This window comes from Oncorhynchus tshawytscha, unplaced genomic scaffold (assembly GCF_018296145.1).
Source record: "Oncorhynchus tshawytscha isolate Ot180627B unplaced genomic scaffold, Otsh_v2.0 Un_contig_1793_pilon_pilon, whole genome shotgun sequence".
Classification (NCBI taxonomy): Eukaryota; Metazoa; Chordata; class Actinopteri; order Salmoniformes; family Salmonidae; genus Oncorhynchus; species Oncorhynchus tshawytscha.
This window is the reverse complement of record NW_024609650.1, coordinates 178753-197500: the sequence shown is the minus strand read 5'-3', so window position 1 is coordinate 197500 and position 18748 is coordinate 178753. Positions and strand designations below refer to the sequence as shown.

The window sequence follows — 18748 nt, the reverse complement described above, 5'->3', positions numbered from 1 at the left end:
AGACAGGCGGGTAGGCAGACAGACAGAGTGGAAAAAGTATTCAGTGTTTTCAACAGGTTTAACAGGACAGTAACCACAGACAGGCAGACAGACAGGCAGACAGACAGGCAGACAGACAGACAGACAGACAGACAGACAGACAGACAGACAGACAGACAGACAGACAGACAGACAGACAGGCAGACAGGCGGGTAGGCAGACAGACAGACAGACAGAGTTTAACAGGACAGTAACCACAGACAGGCAGGCAGGCAGGCAGGCAGGCAGGCAGGCAGACAGAGTTTAACAGGACAGTAACCACAGGCAGGCAGGCAGGCAGGCAGACAGAGTTTAACAGGACAGTAACCACAGACAGACAGACAGACAGAGTTTAACAGGACAGTAACCACACACAGCTAAAAGTGCTTGTTTGAGCAACAGTCTATTAAGTTTGTCTAAACATATTTCTCATAAGATCCAGGAAGTACAGTTACTTTATTCTTTAAACCTCTGGAACAAACTCCTAGCACCTGGGTGAACAATGTTCCTCTGTGTGTGTGTGTGTGTGTGTGTGTGTGTCTCCTCACCCGTAAGGACCAGATGTTCATGAGGCCTCCCACGCCTCCAGACACCAGGGCCAGGCCGTCAGGGCTGAAGACTACTGTCCTCACTGGGGTGATATGACCCTTCAGCTGGAACACACACACCGCCCCCTCCACACGCCTGCTGGAACTCTGCTGCTGCTGGGACACGCGCACACACACACACACACACACACACACACACACACACACACAGAATGGGGGAGGGAGGAAAAGAACACCCTTTGAAAAACTGTAGCTGACGATCAACCGATCAAATCAAACCAATACAACCGATCAAATCAAACCAATACAACCGATCAAATCAAACCGACACAACCGATCAAATCAAGCCAATACAATCGATCAAATCAAGCCAATACAATCGATCAAATCAAGCCAATACAACCGATCAAATCAAACCAACGCAACCGATCAAATCAAACCAACGCAACCGATCAAATCAAACCAACGCAACCAATCAAATCAAACCAACGCAACCAATCAAATCAAACCAACGCAACCGATCAAATCAAACCGACGCAACCGATCAAATCAAACCGACAGCAACCGATCAAATCAAACCGACGCAACCGATCAAATCAAACCGACGCAACCGATCAAATCAAACCGACGCAACCGATCAAATCAAACCGACGCAACCGATCAAATCAAACCGACGCAGACATCAAATCAAACCGACGCAACCGATCAAATCAAACCGACGCAACCGATCAAATCAAACCGCACCGATCAAATCAAACCGACACGCAACCGATCAAATCAAACCAACGCAACCGATCAAATCAAACCAACGCAACCGATCAAATCAAACCGATACAACCGATCAAATCAAACCAATACAACCGATCAAATCAAACCAATACAACCGATCAAATCAAACCAACGCAACCGATCAAATCAAACCAACGCAACCGATCAAATCAAACCAACGCAACCGATCAAATCAAACCAACGCAACCGATCAAATCAAACCAACGCAGCCAATCAAATCAAACCGACGCAGGGCAGGATCAAATCAAACCGACGCAACCGATCAAATCAAACCGACGCAACCGATCAAATCAAACCGACGCAACCGATCAAATCAAACCGACGCAACCGATCAAATCAAACCGACGCAACCGATCAAATCAAACCGACGCAACCGATCAAATCAAACCGACGCAACCGATCAAATCAAAGCAACCGATCAAATCAAACCAACGCAACCAATCAAATCAAACCACGCAACCGATCAAATCAAACCGACGCAACCGATCAAATCAAACCGACGCAACCGATCAAATCAAACCAACGCAACCGATCAAATCAAACCAACGCAACCAATCAAATCAAACCAACGCAACCGATCAAATCAAACCGACGCAACCGATCAAATCAAACCAACGCAACCGATCAAATCAAACCGACACAACTGATCAAATCAAGCCAATACAATCGATCAAATCAAGCCAATACAATCGATCAAATCAAGCCAATACAATCGATAAAATCAAACCAACGCAACCGATCAAATCAAACCAACGCAACCGATCAAAACAAACCAACGCAACCGATCAAATCAAACCGACACAACCGATCAAATCAAGCCAATACAATCGATCAAATCAAGCCAATACAACCGATCAAATCAAACCATACAACCGATCAAATCAAACCGATACAACCGATCAAATCAAACCGATACAACCGATCAAATCAAACCGATACAACCGATCAAATCAAACCAATACAACCGATCAAATCAAGCCAACACAACCGATCAAATCAAACCGATACAACTGATCAAATCAAACCAATACAACCAATCAAATCAAGCCAACACAACCGATCAAATCAAACCGATACAACCGATCAAATCAAACCAACACAACCGATCAAATCAAGCCAACACAACCGATAAAATCAAGCCAACACAACCGATAAAATCAAACCAATACAACCGATAAAATTAGATCTTGTACAGATGAATCACTGAGGGTAGAAGTTCCCCCTCTCTAACAGATCCAGCCTAATCCCAATTCTAACCCTGTCCCCATCAGCAGGGCTAAACCATATCTGACCCAGAAGCAGTGGTTAGGCAGACACCTCTACCTACTACTGATTTATCATACCTTGCGTTTGGCTTTGGGTTCGTTGTCCCTCCGGGCCTCGGAGCCAGAAGAGGAGGATTCTGGGAAGGCAGAGGCGTCTTGAGGTACGGTCCAGACTGACACCAGTCCGTTTTGGCAACACCTGGAATAACACAGTGCTCTTTTAAATGTGTGTGTTGGTTTGTATTACTATACTTGTGAGGACATTGTGAGAACTTGTGGTCAAATGTAATGTCCACAGATTTTTACTCAATTCGATTCTATTTTTACTTCTCTTTCTGGAAAAACAGTGTCCTTGCATTCAAGCAGCACCAGACTAGAACTGAGGAATGAGAAGGTTATCCTTGTGAAAGTAGCAGAGTGTCAAAACCTGCCTAAATGTCAGTTATCCAGACAGAGACTGATCAACCTGACCACAGAGTTCATCTATAGTCCTCTATAGTCCACTAAAGACATATATAGTCCACTATAGTCCCCTAAAGACATCTATAGTCCACTATAGTCCACTAAAGACATATATAGTCCTCTATAGTCCACTAAAGACATCTATAGTCCACTATAGTCCCCTAAAGACATCTATAGTCCACTAAAGACATATATAGTCCTCTATAGTCCCCTAAAGACATCTATAGTCCACTATAGTCCACTAAAGACATATATAGTCCTCTATAGTCCCCTAAAGACATCTATAGTCCACTATAGTCCACTGAAGACATATATAGTCCACTATAGTCACCTAAAGTCCACTATAGTCACTAAAGACTATAGTCCCCTACTCTATAGTCCACTATCGTCCACTAAAGACATATATAGTCCCCTAAAGACATCTATAGTCCACTATTGTCCACTAAAGACATATATAGTCCACTATAGTACACTAAAGACATCTATAGTCCACTATAGTCCACTAAAGACATCTATAGTCCACTAAAGACATCTATAGTCCACTAAAGACATCTATAGTCCTATATAGTCCACTAAAGACATCTATAGTCCACTAAAGACATCTATAGTCCCCTATAGTCCACTAAAGACATCTATAGTCCACTAAAGACATATATAGTTCTCTATAGTCCACTAAAGACATATATAGTCCACTATAGTCCACTAAAGACATCTATAGTCCACTATAGTCCATTAAAGACATCTATAGTCCACTAAAGACATCTATAGTCTACTAAAGACATCTATAGTCCTCTATAGTCCACTAAAGACATCTATAGTCCACTAAAGACATCTATAGTCCACTAAAGATATATATAGTCCACTAAAGACATCTATAGTCCACTAAAAACATCTATAGTCCACTAAAGACATCTATAGTCCACTAAAGACATCTATAGTCCACTATAGTCCACTAAAGACATCTATAGTTCACTATAGTCCACTAAAGACATCTATAGTCCACTATAGTCCACTAAAGACATCTATAGTCCACTAAAGACATCTATAATCCACTAAAGACATCTATAGTCCACTATAGTCCACTAAAGACGTCTATAGTCTACTAAATCAAATCAAATCAAATTATATAGCCCTTCGTACATCAGCTGATGTCTCAAAGTGCTGTACAGAAACCCAGCCTAAAACCCCAAGAAACCTAGAGAGGAACCAGGCTATGTGGGGTGGCCAGTCCTCTTCTGGCTGTGCCGGGTGGAGATTATAACAGAACATGGCCAAGATGTTCAAAAGTTCATAAATGACCAGCATGGTCGAATAATAATAAGGCAGAACAGTTGAAACTGGAGCAGCAGCACAGTCAGGTGGACTGGGGACAGCAAGGAGTCATCAGCAAGGAGTCATCATGTCAGGTAGTCCTGGGGCATGGTCCAGGTCTACACTATAGTCCCCTATAGACATCTATAGTCCATTAAAGACATATATAGTCCACTAAAGACATCTATAGTCTACTAAAGTCCAGTTCAGTTCCATACATGACTAAAAGTTAATTAATATCAACACAGTCGTCCAGTTGAATACCATACGTACGTGGCCAGCATGTTGAGAGGTTTGGCTCCGTGTCCAGTCAGACCACACCAGGCCACTCCATTGACCTGGGCAGGGTGGGGTAGGCTCTGCAGACACTTCCAGCCTGCTCCGGGGTTTGACCCTGACCCAGGGCTGGACCATAGCTTCACCACGTCCTCTTTGGCACAGGTCAACAGTATCTGACCAGTAGGATCCCACTTTATACTGGTGATGGACTCCTGGGACAGACACATATAATAATAAAAATATTACTACGACTACTACTACTAATAATAAAAAGAATACTAATAATACTAGTAATACTACTACTAATACTACTACTACTTATACTGCCACTACGACTACTACTACTAATAATAAAAAGAATACTAATAATACTAGTAATACTACTACTAATAATACTACTACTTATACTGCCACTACTACTACTACTACTAATAATAATAAAAAAAGAATACTACTACTAATACTACTATTACTACTACTAATACTACTACTACTACTACTAACACCACTACTAATACTACTAATAATACTACTACTAGTAGTAATAATAATAATACTACTACTGCTAATACTACTAGTACTAATACTACTACTAATAATAATGACACTGCCATTAATCATAATAATACTACTACTACTGCTACTACTACTACTAATAATAATAATACTGCCACTAATAATAATACTACTACTGCTACTACTACTACTACTAATACTACTACAAATAATAATACTACTACTACTACCAATAATAATAATAATAATAATACTACCACTAATAATAATAATACTACTACCACTAATAATAATACTACTACTAGTAATAATACTACTACTACTAATAATACAAATACTAATAATACTACCACGAATAATACTACTACTGCTAATAATAACTCTCACCAATAATAATACAACTAATAATACTACTACTAATAATAATACTACTACTAATAATAATAATACTACCGCTAATAATAATAATACTACTACTAATAATACTACTACGACTAATAATAATACTACCACCAATAATAATAATACTACTACCACCAATAATAATAATACCACTAATAATAATACTACTAATAATAATACTACTAATAATAATACTACCACTAATAATACCACCACTAATAATAATAATAATAATAATACTAGTACTACTACTAATAATAATAATACTAATACTACAGCTAATAATAATACTACTACTAAAAATAATAACACTACTACTGCTACTACTAATAATAATACTACTACTAATAATAATACTAATAATAATACCACTAATAATAATAATACTACCACCAATAATAATAATACTACTAATAATAATACTAGTAATAATAATACCACTAATAATAATAATACTACTACCACCATTAATAATAATACTACTACTAATAATAATACTAGTACTACTAATAACAATACTACCACTAATAATACTAATACTATCACTAATAATACTACTACTGCTACTAATACTAATAATAATACCACTACAAATAATAATAATACTAATAACAATAATACTAATAATAATACCACCACTAATAATAATAAGACTACTACTACTACCAATAATAATAATACTACCACTAATAATAAGAATAATACTACTACCACTACTAATAATAATAATACTACTAATAATAATAATACTACCACCAATAATAATAATACTACTAATAATAATACTAATACTACTACTAATAATAATACTACTAATAACACTACTACTAATAATAATAATACTACCACCAATAATAATAATACTACCACTAATAATAATAATACTACTACGAATAATACTACTGCTACTACTACTACTAATACTACTACCAGCACTAATAATACTACTACTAATAATAATAATACTACTAATAATACTACTACTGTTACTAATAATACTACTAAGAATAATACTAATAATAATACTACCACTACTACTACTACTAATAATACTACTAACAATATAATATAATATAATGTGATATTATTATATAGAGATAGTGGTGACCTTATGGGCATCAATGACCACGACCGCTCCTTTCTCCAGAGGCTCTTTGGTGCCAATCAGCAGCTTGCCGTCAGCGTAGCCCACGGCGAACGGCCTGTCCTCACTGTACCAGGCGATGTGGATCACTGACACTACAACAGAAAAACAACAAACTTCAGGTCACGGAACACCAACGTAAAACCGTCGTCGCGCGCACGAAAAAAATATATCAAAACGGTCAGAAGTCTAAATCGGGAGAGTCACAAATCAACACGACTTCAGATCAGTGTCTTAAAGAGTAAATCTTGGAAGTAAGAAAAAACCATACGATCAACGACACACAAGAGACACAGTTGTCACAGTTATGTGAAATCTGGGGACATAATTATTTTTATTTTTTTTAACCTTTATTTAACTAGGCAAGTCAGTTAAGAACAAATTCTTATTTTCAATGACGGCCTAGGAACAGTGGGTTAACTGCCTTGTTCAGGGGCAGAACGACAGATTTGTACCTTGTCAGCTCAGGGGTTTGAACTTGCAACCTTCCGGTTACTAGTCCAACGCTCTAACCGATAGGCTACCCTGCCGCCCCTCCACTCTAACCACTAGGCTACCCTGCCGCCCCTCCACTCTAACCACTAGGCTACCCTGCCGCCCCCGCCCCTCCACTCTAACCACTAGGCTACCCTGCCGCCCCTCCACTCTAACCACTAGCCGCCCCTCCACCTAACCACTAGCTACCTGCCCCCTCCACTCTAACCACTAGTCTACCTGCCGCCCCTCCACTCTAACCACTAGCTACCTGCCCCCCTCCACTCTAACCACTAGTCTACCTGCCGCCCCTCCACTCTAACCACTAGTCTACCTGCCGCCCCTCCACTCTAACCACTAGTCTACCTGCCGCCCCCCACTCTAACCACTAGTCTACCTGCCGCCCCTCCACTCTAACCACTAGTCTACCTGCCGCCCTCCACTCTAACCACTCTAACCACTAGGCTACCCTGCCGCCCCTCCACTCTAACCACTAGTCTACCTGTCGCCCCTCCACTCTAACCACTAGTCTACCTGTCGCCCCTCCACTCTAACCACTAGGCTACCCTGCCAGCCCTCCACTCTAACCACTAGGCTACCTGCCGCCCCTCCACTCTAACCACTAGTCTACCTGCCGCCCCATGCCAGCCCTCCACTCTAACCACTAGTCTACCTGCCGCCCCTCCACTCTAACCACTAGTCTACCTGCCGCCCCATGCCAGCCCACCCTCCAGACTACGTACCATCTTTCCGGTAGCAGTGCTCCAGCTCGGTGCGCCGCATGGTGCAGGCATCGTGGACCTCTATAAGGCCCAGGGATCCATCCATACGTCCTACCAGCAACACATCTTTGGGTTCCCCGCACCACAGGGACACGGCTTCTCCCTCCGGCCAGGCCAGAGCTGACACCCAGTGGGGCTGCACGTCCAGAAGACCTTTACCACCTGGTGGAGGGGGTCAGAGTGGAAAGGTTTACAGGTCAGATAGATTCTAATAGAAACCACAGGGTCAGATAGAAACCACAGGGTCAGATAGATTCTAAAAGAAACCACAGGGTCCCACAGGGTCAGATAGAAACCACAGGGTCAGATAGATTCTAATAGAAACCACAGGGTCAGATAGAAACCACAGGGTCAGATAGATTCTAAAAGAAACCACAGGGTCAGATAGAAACCACAGGGTCAGATAGAAACCACAGGGTCAGATAGATTCTAAAAGAAACCACAGGGTCAGATAGATTCTAATAGAAACCACAGGGTCAGATAGAAACCCCAGGGTCAGATAGATTCTAAAAGAAACCACAGGGTCAGATAGATTCTAATAGAAACCACAGGGTCAGATAGAAACCACAGGGTCAGATAGATTATAATAGAAACCACAGGGTCAGATAGATTCTAATAGAAACCACAGGGTCAGATAGAAACCACAGGGTCAGATAGATTCTAATAGAAACCACAGGGTCAGATAGATTCTAATAGAAACCACCGGGTCAGATAGATTCTAAAAGAAACCACAGGGTCAGATAGATTCTAGTAGAAATCACAGGGTCAGATAGATTCTAATAGAAACCACAGGGTCAGATAGAAACCACAGGGTCAGATAGATTATAATAGAAACCACAGGGTCAGATAGATTCTAATAGAAACCACAGGGTCAGATAGAAACCACAGGGTCAGATAGATTCTAATAGAAACCACAGGGTCAGATAGAAACCACCTCCCACTTCCACCACACAGACCTCCCACCTCCACTACACAGACCTCCCCCCCCTCCACTACAGACCTCCCAACCCCTCCACTACACAGACCTCCCACCCCTCCACTACACAGACCTCCCACCTCCACTACACAGACCTCCCACCCCCTCCACTACACAGACCTCCCACCCCTCAACTACACAGACCTCCCACCCCCTCCACTACACAGACCTCCCACCCCCCATCCACTACACAGACCTCCCACCTCCACTACACAGACCTCCCACCCCCTCCACTACACAGACCTCCCACCCCTCCACTACACAGACCTCCCACCCCCTCCACTACACAGACCTCCCACCTCCACTACACAGACCTCCCACCCCCTCCACTACACAGACCTCCCACCCCTCCACTACACAGACCTCCCACCCCTCCACTACACAGACCTCCCACCCCCTCCACTACACAGACCTCCCACCTCCACTACACAGACCTCCCACCCCTCCACTACACAGACCTCCCACCTCCACTACACAGACCTCCCACCCCTCCACTACACAGACCTCCCACCTCCACCTCCACTACACAGACCTCCCACCTCCACCTCCACTACACAGACCTCCCACCTCCACTACACAGACCTCCCACCCCTCCACTACACAGACCTCCCACCCCTCCACTACACAGACCTCCCACCCCTCCACTACACAGACCTCCCACCCCTCCACTACACAGACCTCCCACCCCCTCCACTACACAGACCTCCCACCCCTCCACTACACAGACCTCCCACCCCCTCCACTACACAGACCTCCCACCCCTCCACTACCAGACCTCCACCTCCACTACACAGACCTCCCACCTCCACCTCCACTACACAGACCTCCCACCTCCACCTCCACTACACAGACCTCCCACCTCCACCTCCACTACAGACCTCCCACCTCCACCTCCACTACACAGACCTCCCACCTCCACTACACAGACCAGTGTGTGTGTGTGTGTCTCTCACCGGTGACCTGCCAGATGTTGACTAGTTTCTCCATAGCAGTGTGTGTGTGTGTGTGTGTGTGTGTGTGTGTGTGTGTGTGTGTGTGTGTGTGTCTCTCACCGGTGACCTGCCAGATGTTGACAAGTTTCTCCATAGCAGTGTGTGTGTGTGTGTCTCTCACCGGTGACCTGCCAGATGTTGACTAGTTTCTCCATGGCAGCTGCCAGGTATTTCCCCGTAACGCTCCAGACCAGAGGAGACAGACTGGGGTCCCCTGGGGAACCAAGACACTGCCCACCCTCCTCTGGAGAACCAGCACTGTGGACACACACACACACATACACAGAGACATGCAGAGAGAGACACACAGAGAGAGACACACAAAGAGACACAGAGAGAGACACACAGAGAGAGACACACAGAGAGAGACACAGAGAGAGACACACAGAGAGAGACACAGAGAGAGACACACAGAGAAACACAGAGAGAGACACACAGAGAAACACAGAGAGAGACACACAGAGAGACACACAGAGAGAGACACAGAGAGAGACACAGAGAGAGAGACACAAAGAGAGACACAGAGAGAGACACAGAGAGAGAGACACAGAGAGAGAGACACAGAGAGAGACACACAGAGAGAGACACAGAGAGAGACACACAGAGAGAGACACACAGAGAGACACAGAGAGAAGAGACATTAACATTTTAGTAATTTATCAGAAGCTCTTATTCAGAGTGACTTACAGTCAGTGTATTAGATAGCTAGGTGAGACAACCTCCTATCACAGTCACAGTAAGTAGAGACGTCTGTAGTAGACTGAGAGGGTTAGGGAAGTCTGTCTCCAGAGGTCAGAGGTCAGAGGTGCTGCTTACGTCCTGTTGAAGACGCAGGTCAGTTGGAGGGTGTACTGGTTCTGAGTAACGTTCCACACCCGGACTGTTCCGTCGTTACCGCTGGTGGCCAGCAGGCCTTTCCTACTGCACCAACCACACGTGATCACCTGGAGGAAACACGTTTCAGACGTAATGAACCCTTTATACGGCCTAACCCTCTACCCCTAACCCTCTACCCCCCTACCCTACCCCCCCTCTACCCCCCTCTACCCCTACCCCTCTACCCCTAACCCTCTACCCTAACCCTCTACCCCTAACCCTCTACCCCTAACCCTCTACCCCTAACCCTCTACCCCTAACCCCTACTCACCCTAACCCTCTACCCCTAACCCCTACTCACCCTAACCCTCTACCCCTAACCCTCTACCCCTAACCCTCTACCCCTAACCCTCTACCCTAACTACCCCTCTACCCCTAACCCTCTACCCCTAACCCTCTACCCCCCTAACCCTCTACCCCTAACCCTCTACCCTAACCCTCTACCCCTAACCCTCTACCCCTAACCCTCTACCCCTAACCCCTCTACCCTAACCCTCTACCCCTAACCCTCTACCCTAACCCTCTAACCCTCTACCCTAACCCTCTACCCCTAACCCTCTACCCCTAACCCCTACCCCTCTACCCCTAACCCTCTACCCCTAACCCTCTACCCCTAACCCCTACTCACTCTACCCCTAACCCTCTACCCCTCTGCCCCTAACCCCTACCACCCTAACCCTCTACCCCTAACCCCTACTCACTCTAACCCTCTACCCCTAACCCCTACTCACCCTAACCCTCTACCCCTAACCCCTACTCACTCTAACCCTCTACCCCTAACCCTCTACCCTAACCCTCTACCCCTAACCCTCTACCCTAACCCTCTACCCTAACCCTCTACCCTAACCCTCTACCCTAACCCCTACCCCTAACCCCTACCCCTACCTACCCCTAACCCTCTACCCCTAACCCTCTACCCCTAACCCCTACTCACTCTACCCCTAACCCTCTACCCCTAACCCTCTACCCCTAACCCCTACTCACCCTAACCCTCTACCCCTAACCCCTACTCACTCTAACCCCTACTCACCCTAACCCTCTACCCCTAACCCCTCTCACCCTAACCCTCTACCCCTAACCCTCTACCCCTCTACCCCTCCTCACCCTAACCCTCTACCCTAACCCTCTACCCCTACTCACCCTAACCCCTACCCCTACCCCCTACTCACCCTAACCCCTACTACCCTACCCCTAACCCTCTACCCCTAACCCTCTACCCTAACCCTCTACCCCTAACCCTAACCCTCTACCCTAACCCTCTCCCTACCCCTACCCTAACCCTACTAACCCTACCCCTAACCCTCTACCCCTAACCCCTACCCCTAACCCTCTACCCTAACCCTCTACCCCTAACCCTCTACCCCTAACCCTCTACCCCTAACCCTCTACCCTAACCCTCTACCCTAACCCCTCTACCCTAACCCTCTACCCCTAACCCTCTACCCTAACCCCTACTCACCCTAAACCTCTACCCCTAACCCTCTACCCCTAACCCCTACCCTACCCCCTAACCCTCTACCCCTAACCCTCTACCCCTAACCCCTACCCCTAACCCCTACTCACCCTACCCCTACTACCCCTAACCCTCTACCCCTAACCCTCTACCCTAACCCTAACCCTCTACCCCTAACCCTCTACCCCTAACCCTCTACCCCTAACCCCTACTCACCCTAACCCCTCTACCCCTAACCCTCTACCCCTAACCCTCTACCCCTAACCCTCTACCCCTAACCCCTACCCCTAACCCTCTACCCTAACCCTCTACCCCTAACCCTCTACCCCTAACCCTCTACCCTAACCCTCTACCCCTAACCCTCCCCTAACCCTCTACCCCTAACCCTCTACCCCTAACCCTCTACCCCTAACCCTCTACCCCTAACCCTCTACCCCTAACCCCTACTCACCCTAACCCTCTACCCCTAACCCTCTACCCCTAACCCTCTACCCCTAACCCTCTACCCCTAACCCTCTACCCCTAACCCCTACCCCTAACCCCTCACCCTACCCTCTACCCCTAACCCTCTACCCCTAACCCTCTACCCCTAACCCCTACTCACCCTAACCCTCTACCCCTAACCCTCTACCCCTAACCCTCTAGCCCTAACCCCTACTCACCCTAACCCTCTACCCCTAACCCTCTACCCCTAACCCCTACTCACCCTAACCCTCTACCCCTAACCCCTACTCACCCTAACCCTCTACCCCTAACCCCTACTCACCCTAACCCTAACCCCTACTACTAACCCTCTACCCTAACCCTCTACCCCTACTCACCCTAACCCTCTACCCCTAACCCCTACTCACCCTAACCCTCTACCCCTACTCACCCTAACCCCTACTCACCCTAACCCTCTACCCCTACTCACCCTAACCCCTACTCACCCTAACCCTCTACCCCTAACACCTACTCACCCTACCCCTCTACCCTAACCCTCTACCCCTACTCACCCTAACCCTCTACCCCTAACCCCTACTCACCCTACCCCTAACCCCTACTCACCCTACCCCTAACCCCTACTCACCCTAACCCTCTACCCCTACTCACCCTAACCCCTACTCACCCTAACCCTCTACCCCTACTCACCCTAACCCCCTACTCACCCTAACCCTCTACCCCTAACCCCTACTCACCCTACCCCCTAACCCCTACTCACCCTAACCCTCTACCCTAACCCTCTACCCCTACTCACCCTAACCCTCTACCCTAACCCTCTACCCCTAACCCTCTACCCTAACCCTCTACCCCCCTAACCCTCTACCCTAACCCTCTACCCTAACCCTCTACCCTAACCCTCTACCCCTAACCCTCTACCCCTAACCCTCTACCCTAACCCTCTACCCTAACCCTCTACCCCTAACCCTCTACCCCTAACCCTCTACCCTAACCCTCTACCCTAACCCTCTACCCCTAACCCTCTACCCTAACCCTCTACCCCTAACCCTCTAACCCTAACCCTCTACCCCTAACCCTCTACCCTAACCCTCTACCCTAACCCTCTACCCCCTCTACCCTAACCCTCTACCCCTAACCCTCTACCCCTAACCCTCTACCCCTAACCCTCTACCCCTAACCCTCTACCCTAACCCTCTACCCCTAACCCTCTACCCCTCTACCCCTAACCCTCTACCCTAACCCTCTACCCCTAACCCTCTACCCCTAACCCTCTACCCTAACCCCTCCAGTACTCACCCTGCTCTGGTGAGCCTCCAACTTCACAGAAGAGCACTTGCGCAGGTCACCCGCCATGTCGGCAAAGGTTTGCGGCCGGCTCTGGTTGTCTCTGTCGTGAGCGGCCAGCGTGCGGACCAGCTGCTGAGCGGCCCACTGCCGGTGTCCCGAGGACAGACGAGAAGACAGGCAGCAAGCAGCCAGCGCGTTGGCCAGCTCCAGAGGTCCTACAGCAGTGGGATGATAGGAAGGATGGGTATACAAATGTGCAATTAAACCTGCTGGAACGAAAACAAAAAGGGGGTGGAAGAAGGAACGGTGAGTGAGGTTTTGTTTTGGGGGGAGATGAGAGGATGTTAATTATAACATAACATAACGAATGGTCCAAAACACTACAGTGATAATGACAACTAGCATGGGCACTGTGGAGGCTAGCACAAACTGCTAACAACAGCTAGTAGCTACATGTCTGTATGTACTGTCATCCCGTGCAGACAATCTGAAAATACGAGGCGACTACAAATCTTTAATCACTGCCCCTCCCCCTGAGAAATATCTTTGTTTATCCCATAATGCAATTTTACAAACAAAACGGACATAGTCAGTTACAAAAACTCTATTGAATTGTGACGGCGCCGCATAACGACATGTCGACGACAGACAACGTGTGACAGTATCGCAACGTCTAGAAATCTCCGAGGACCACAAAGGCCGACTCCAGGTCTCACGAACCTCTCTTCTCCGCGTCAGCCTTGTCATAGTTGGGTCTGAGCCGGGCCCCTTTATCAGCGAGTAGGGCCACGAGGGCCTGGGTGACCACGAAATTGGGTGACGTCACAAGCTTGTTCTCCTCGGCCACGCCCCTCAGGAAGCTGGGGAGGAACTTCCTCTGGACGGGGTCGTCTACCGTGGTCAGGTTCATCCCCGTTGCCGCCGAGATCAGGTTCTAGAGACGGATAGATATACAGGTTCTAGATCAGTCAGAGGAACCCTAACACGCTAGATCAGGTTCTAGAGACGGATAGATATACAGATTCTAGATCAGTCAGAGGAACCCTAACACGCTAGATCAGGTTCTAGAGACAGATAGATATACTGGTTCTAGAGACAGATAGATATACTGGTTCTAGAGACAGATAGATATACAGGTTCTAGAGACAGATAGATATACAGGTTCTAGAGACAGATAGATATACAGGTTCTAGAGACAGATATATATATACTGGTTCTACACCGGCTGTATTCTACACCGGCTGTATTAAACACCGGCTGTATTCTACACTGGCTGTATTCTACACCGGCTGTATTCTACACCGGCTGTATTCTACACCGGCTGTATTAAACACCGGCTGTATTCTACACCGGCTGTATTAAACACCGGCTGTATTCTACACCGGCTGTATTCTACACCGGCTGTATTAAACACCGGCTGTATTCTACACCGGCTGTACTAAACACTGGCTGTATTCTACACCGGCTGTATTCTACACCGGCTGTATTAAACACCGGCTGTATTCTACACCGGCTGTATTAAACACCGGCTGTATTCTACACCGGCTGTATTCTACACCGGCTGTATTAAACACCGGCTGTATTAAACACCGGCTGTATTAAACACCGGCTGTATTAAACACCGGCTGTATTCTACACCGGCTGTATTCTACACCGGCTGTATTCTACACCGGCTGTATTAAACACCGGCTGTATTAAACACCGGCTGTATTCTACACCGGCTGTATTAAACACCGGCTGTATTAAACACCGGCTGTATTCTACACCGGCTGTATTAAACACCGGCTGTATTCTACACCGGCTGTATTAAACACCGGCTGTATTCTACACCGGCTGTATTAAACACCGGCTGTATTAAACACCGGCTGTATTAAACACCGGCTGTATTCTACACCGGCTGTATTAAACACCGGCTGTATTAACACCGGCTGTATTAAACACCGGCTGTATTAAACACCGGCTGTATTCTACACCGGCTGTATTCTACACCGGCTGTATTCTACACCGGCTGTATTCTACACCGGCTGTATTAAACACCGGCTGTATTCTACACCGGCTGTATTCTACACCGGCTGTATTAACACCGGCTGGCTACACCGGCTGTATTCTACACCGGCTGTATTCTACACCGGCTGTATTCTACACCGGCTGTATTAAACACCGGCTGTATTAAACACCGGCTGTATTCTACACCGGCTGTATTAAACACCTGGCTGTATTAAACACCGGCTGTATTAAACACCGGCTGTATTCTACACCGGCTGTATTAAACACCGGCTGTATTCTACACCGGCTGTATTAAACACCGGCTGTATTAAACACCGGTTGTATTCTACACCGGCTGTATTCTACACCGGCTGTATTAAACACCGGCTGTATTCTACACCGGCTGTATTCTACACCGGCTGTATTCTACACCGGCTGTATTAAACACCGGCTGTATTAAACACCGGCTGTATTAAACACCGGCTGTATTCTACACCGGCTGTATTAAACACCGGCTGTATTCTACACCGGCTGTATTAAACACCGGCTGTATTAAACACCGGCTGTATTCTACACCGGCTGTATTAAACACCGGCTGTATTAAACACCGGCTGTATTCTACACCGGCTGTATTCTACACCGGCTGTATTCTACACCGGCTGTATTCTACACCGGCTGTATTAAACACCGGCTGTAAACACCGGCTGTATTCTACACCGGCTGTATTCTACACCGGCTGTATTAAACACCGGCTGTATTCTACACCGGCTGAATTCTACACCGGCTGTATTAAACACCGGCTGTATTCTACACCGGCTAAAATAACCCCAGTGTTGGTCTTTACAACCAGTATTAAATTAACTCTAATTGGTCTAAACTAACCCCAGTGTTGGTGTTTATAACCAGTATTAAATCAAAACCACTCCCATCATTATCATATTTCCCAGCATGCTCTGTTGCAGGTTAATTTTTAGACTAGTTCCTCAATATCTATGTTTTTACACGTAGCACATCGATTGATTAATTCATCTTATGCTACTCAAATATGAATAACGTACATTTTGATCAACTAATCCGATCTGTTACTCTTGTAGTTAATTGCATCCATTACTGAAATGGTTGTTCCAGTTTGGATGGTTTACGTCGTATCTTAGACGGGAGAATAAACATGTCAAAATGTTGGATAGCTTCACTCTGGCTGGATTACCATAGGAATTACACAGCACTTTGCCAACCATCATAATGTGATTTGCAGACCTGAAAACCATGAGTTTCATTCAGGCTACTACTGTATTGGTGTCAAACTAGGCCCTCAAATTAAGGCCTCCTTAAATACTTGTGTTGAACATTTTTATTTTAATGATCTGGCTCGGTGAAACCCACAGGACAACAAAAAACAATGACTGCAACAATCTCTGTCTCTGTCAATAACAAACACAGTCATGGCTGGTAACTACAATTCACTCGAAAGCTAAGGCACTCTGGGAAATATGTATAGGTCAAGTTAAGTATTGCATAAGTGTGGTGCTGAACTAAAGTTGTGTTGACTTGAACTTCCTGTCTTTTTGAAAGTCGTTGAGTGAAGTAGAGAACTGGTCACTTCCTGTTTCTCTTCCAGTCTATTATCTTTGTGTGAGTCTGAGTTGTGTATCTGTTGTTACCTGTGTGCAGAGCTGGACCAGCAGCTTGGCAGCGTTGGGACTGTTGGAGGCCAGACAACCCACAGCCGTACTGAGATAGGCCAGACAGGAGATAGGTTTGCTGGCCTTGGTTGCCCCCCGGGGCCGCTCTGAGGCCCCTGATCCAGATGTGGGGCTGGTGGAGAGGCCGGCTCGCCCCGCTGCAGCCAGACACATCAGTCTGACCAGGGTCCTGATGTCTGTCAGACCCAGAGACTCCAACCCTGCTGCCAGGCTGCAGCTAGAACCACTGAGAGAGAGGGAAAGGGGGAGGGAGAGGGGAGGGAGGGAGAGAGAGGAGGGAGGGAGAGGAGGGGAGAGAGAGAGAAAGGGGGAGAGAGAGAGAGAGAGAGAGGAGGAGAGGGGAGAGAGGAGAGGGAAAGAGAGGAGGGGAGGGAGGGAGAGAGAGAGGAGGAAGGGAGGGATAGAGAGGAGGGGAGAGAGGGGAGGGAGAGAGAGGGAGGGGAGGGAGGGAGAGAGAGGAGGGGAGGGAGGGAGAGGGGGGAGAGAGAGGAGAGGGAGAGAGATGAGGGGAGAGAGATGAGAGAGAGAGAGAGAGAGAAAGGGAGAGAGAGGAGGAGAGAGAGAGAAAGGGGGAGAGAGAGAGAAAGGGGGAGGGAGAGAGAGAGAAAGGGGGAGGGAGAGAGAGAAAGGGGGAGAGAGAGAGAAAGGGGGAGGGAGAGGGGAGGGAGAGAGAGGAGGGGAGGGAGAGGAGGCCATACTCATAAACATATAGTAGTTGCAAGGCAGTTCACCCTTATACACTGACACCAACTAAACACAGTGGAACATGAGATGAATGGAGAGAGATCGAGACTGAGACACCAACGAGACAGAGAGAGACAGACGGAAAGACACCAGGAGACAGAGAGACAGCCAGAGACAGAGAGAGAGAGAGAGAGAGAGAGAGAGCGCCCGAGAGAGAGAGACAAAGACCAACACATTATCCAGTCCTACACATAGTCTACACAGTCCTACACCTAGTCTACACACAGTCCTACACAGTCTATACACAGTCCTACACACAGTCCTACACCTAGTCTACACAGTCCTACTCCTAGTCTACAC

At 46.9% G+C, this 18748-nt stretch overlaps 1 protein-coding gene across 1 annotated transcript in view; it reads right to left on the bottom strand.

Moving 5' to 3' along the window:
• The window catches only part of LOC112239810 (probable E3 ubiquitin-protein ligase HERC1), a 211754-nt gene that overhangs the window by 45381 nt on the left and 147625 nt on the right, over nt 1-18748 (bottom strand). Inside the window, 10 exon segments of the mRNA XM_042316629.1 lie at nt 567-722; nt 2699-2819; nt 4667-4884; nt 6699-6829; nt 7952-8152; nt 10080-10216; nt 10775-10902; nt 14025-14230; nt 14736-14949; nt 17663-17930. Coding sequence (XP_042172563.1) covers nt 567-722; nt 2699-2819; nt 4667-4884; nt 6699-6829; nt 7952-8152; nt 10080-10216; nt 10775-10902; nt 14025-14230; nt 14736-14949; nt 17663-17930 — 1780 coding nt within the window.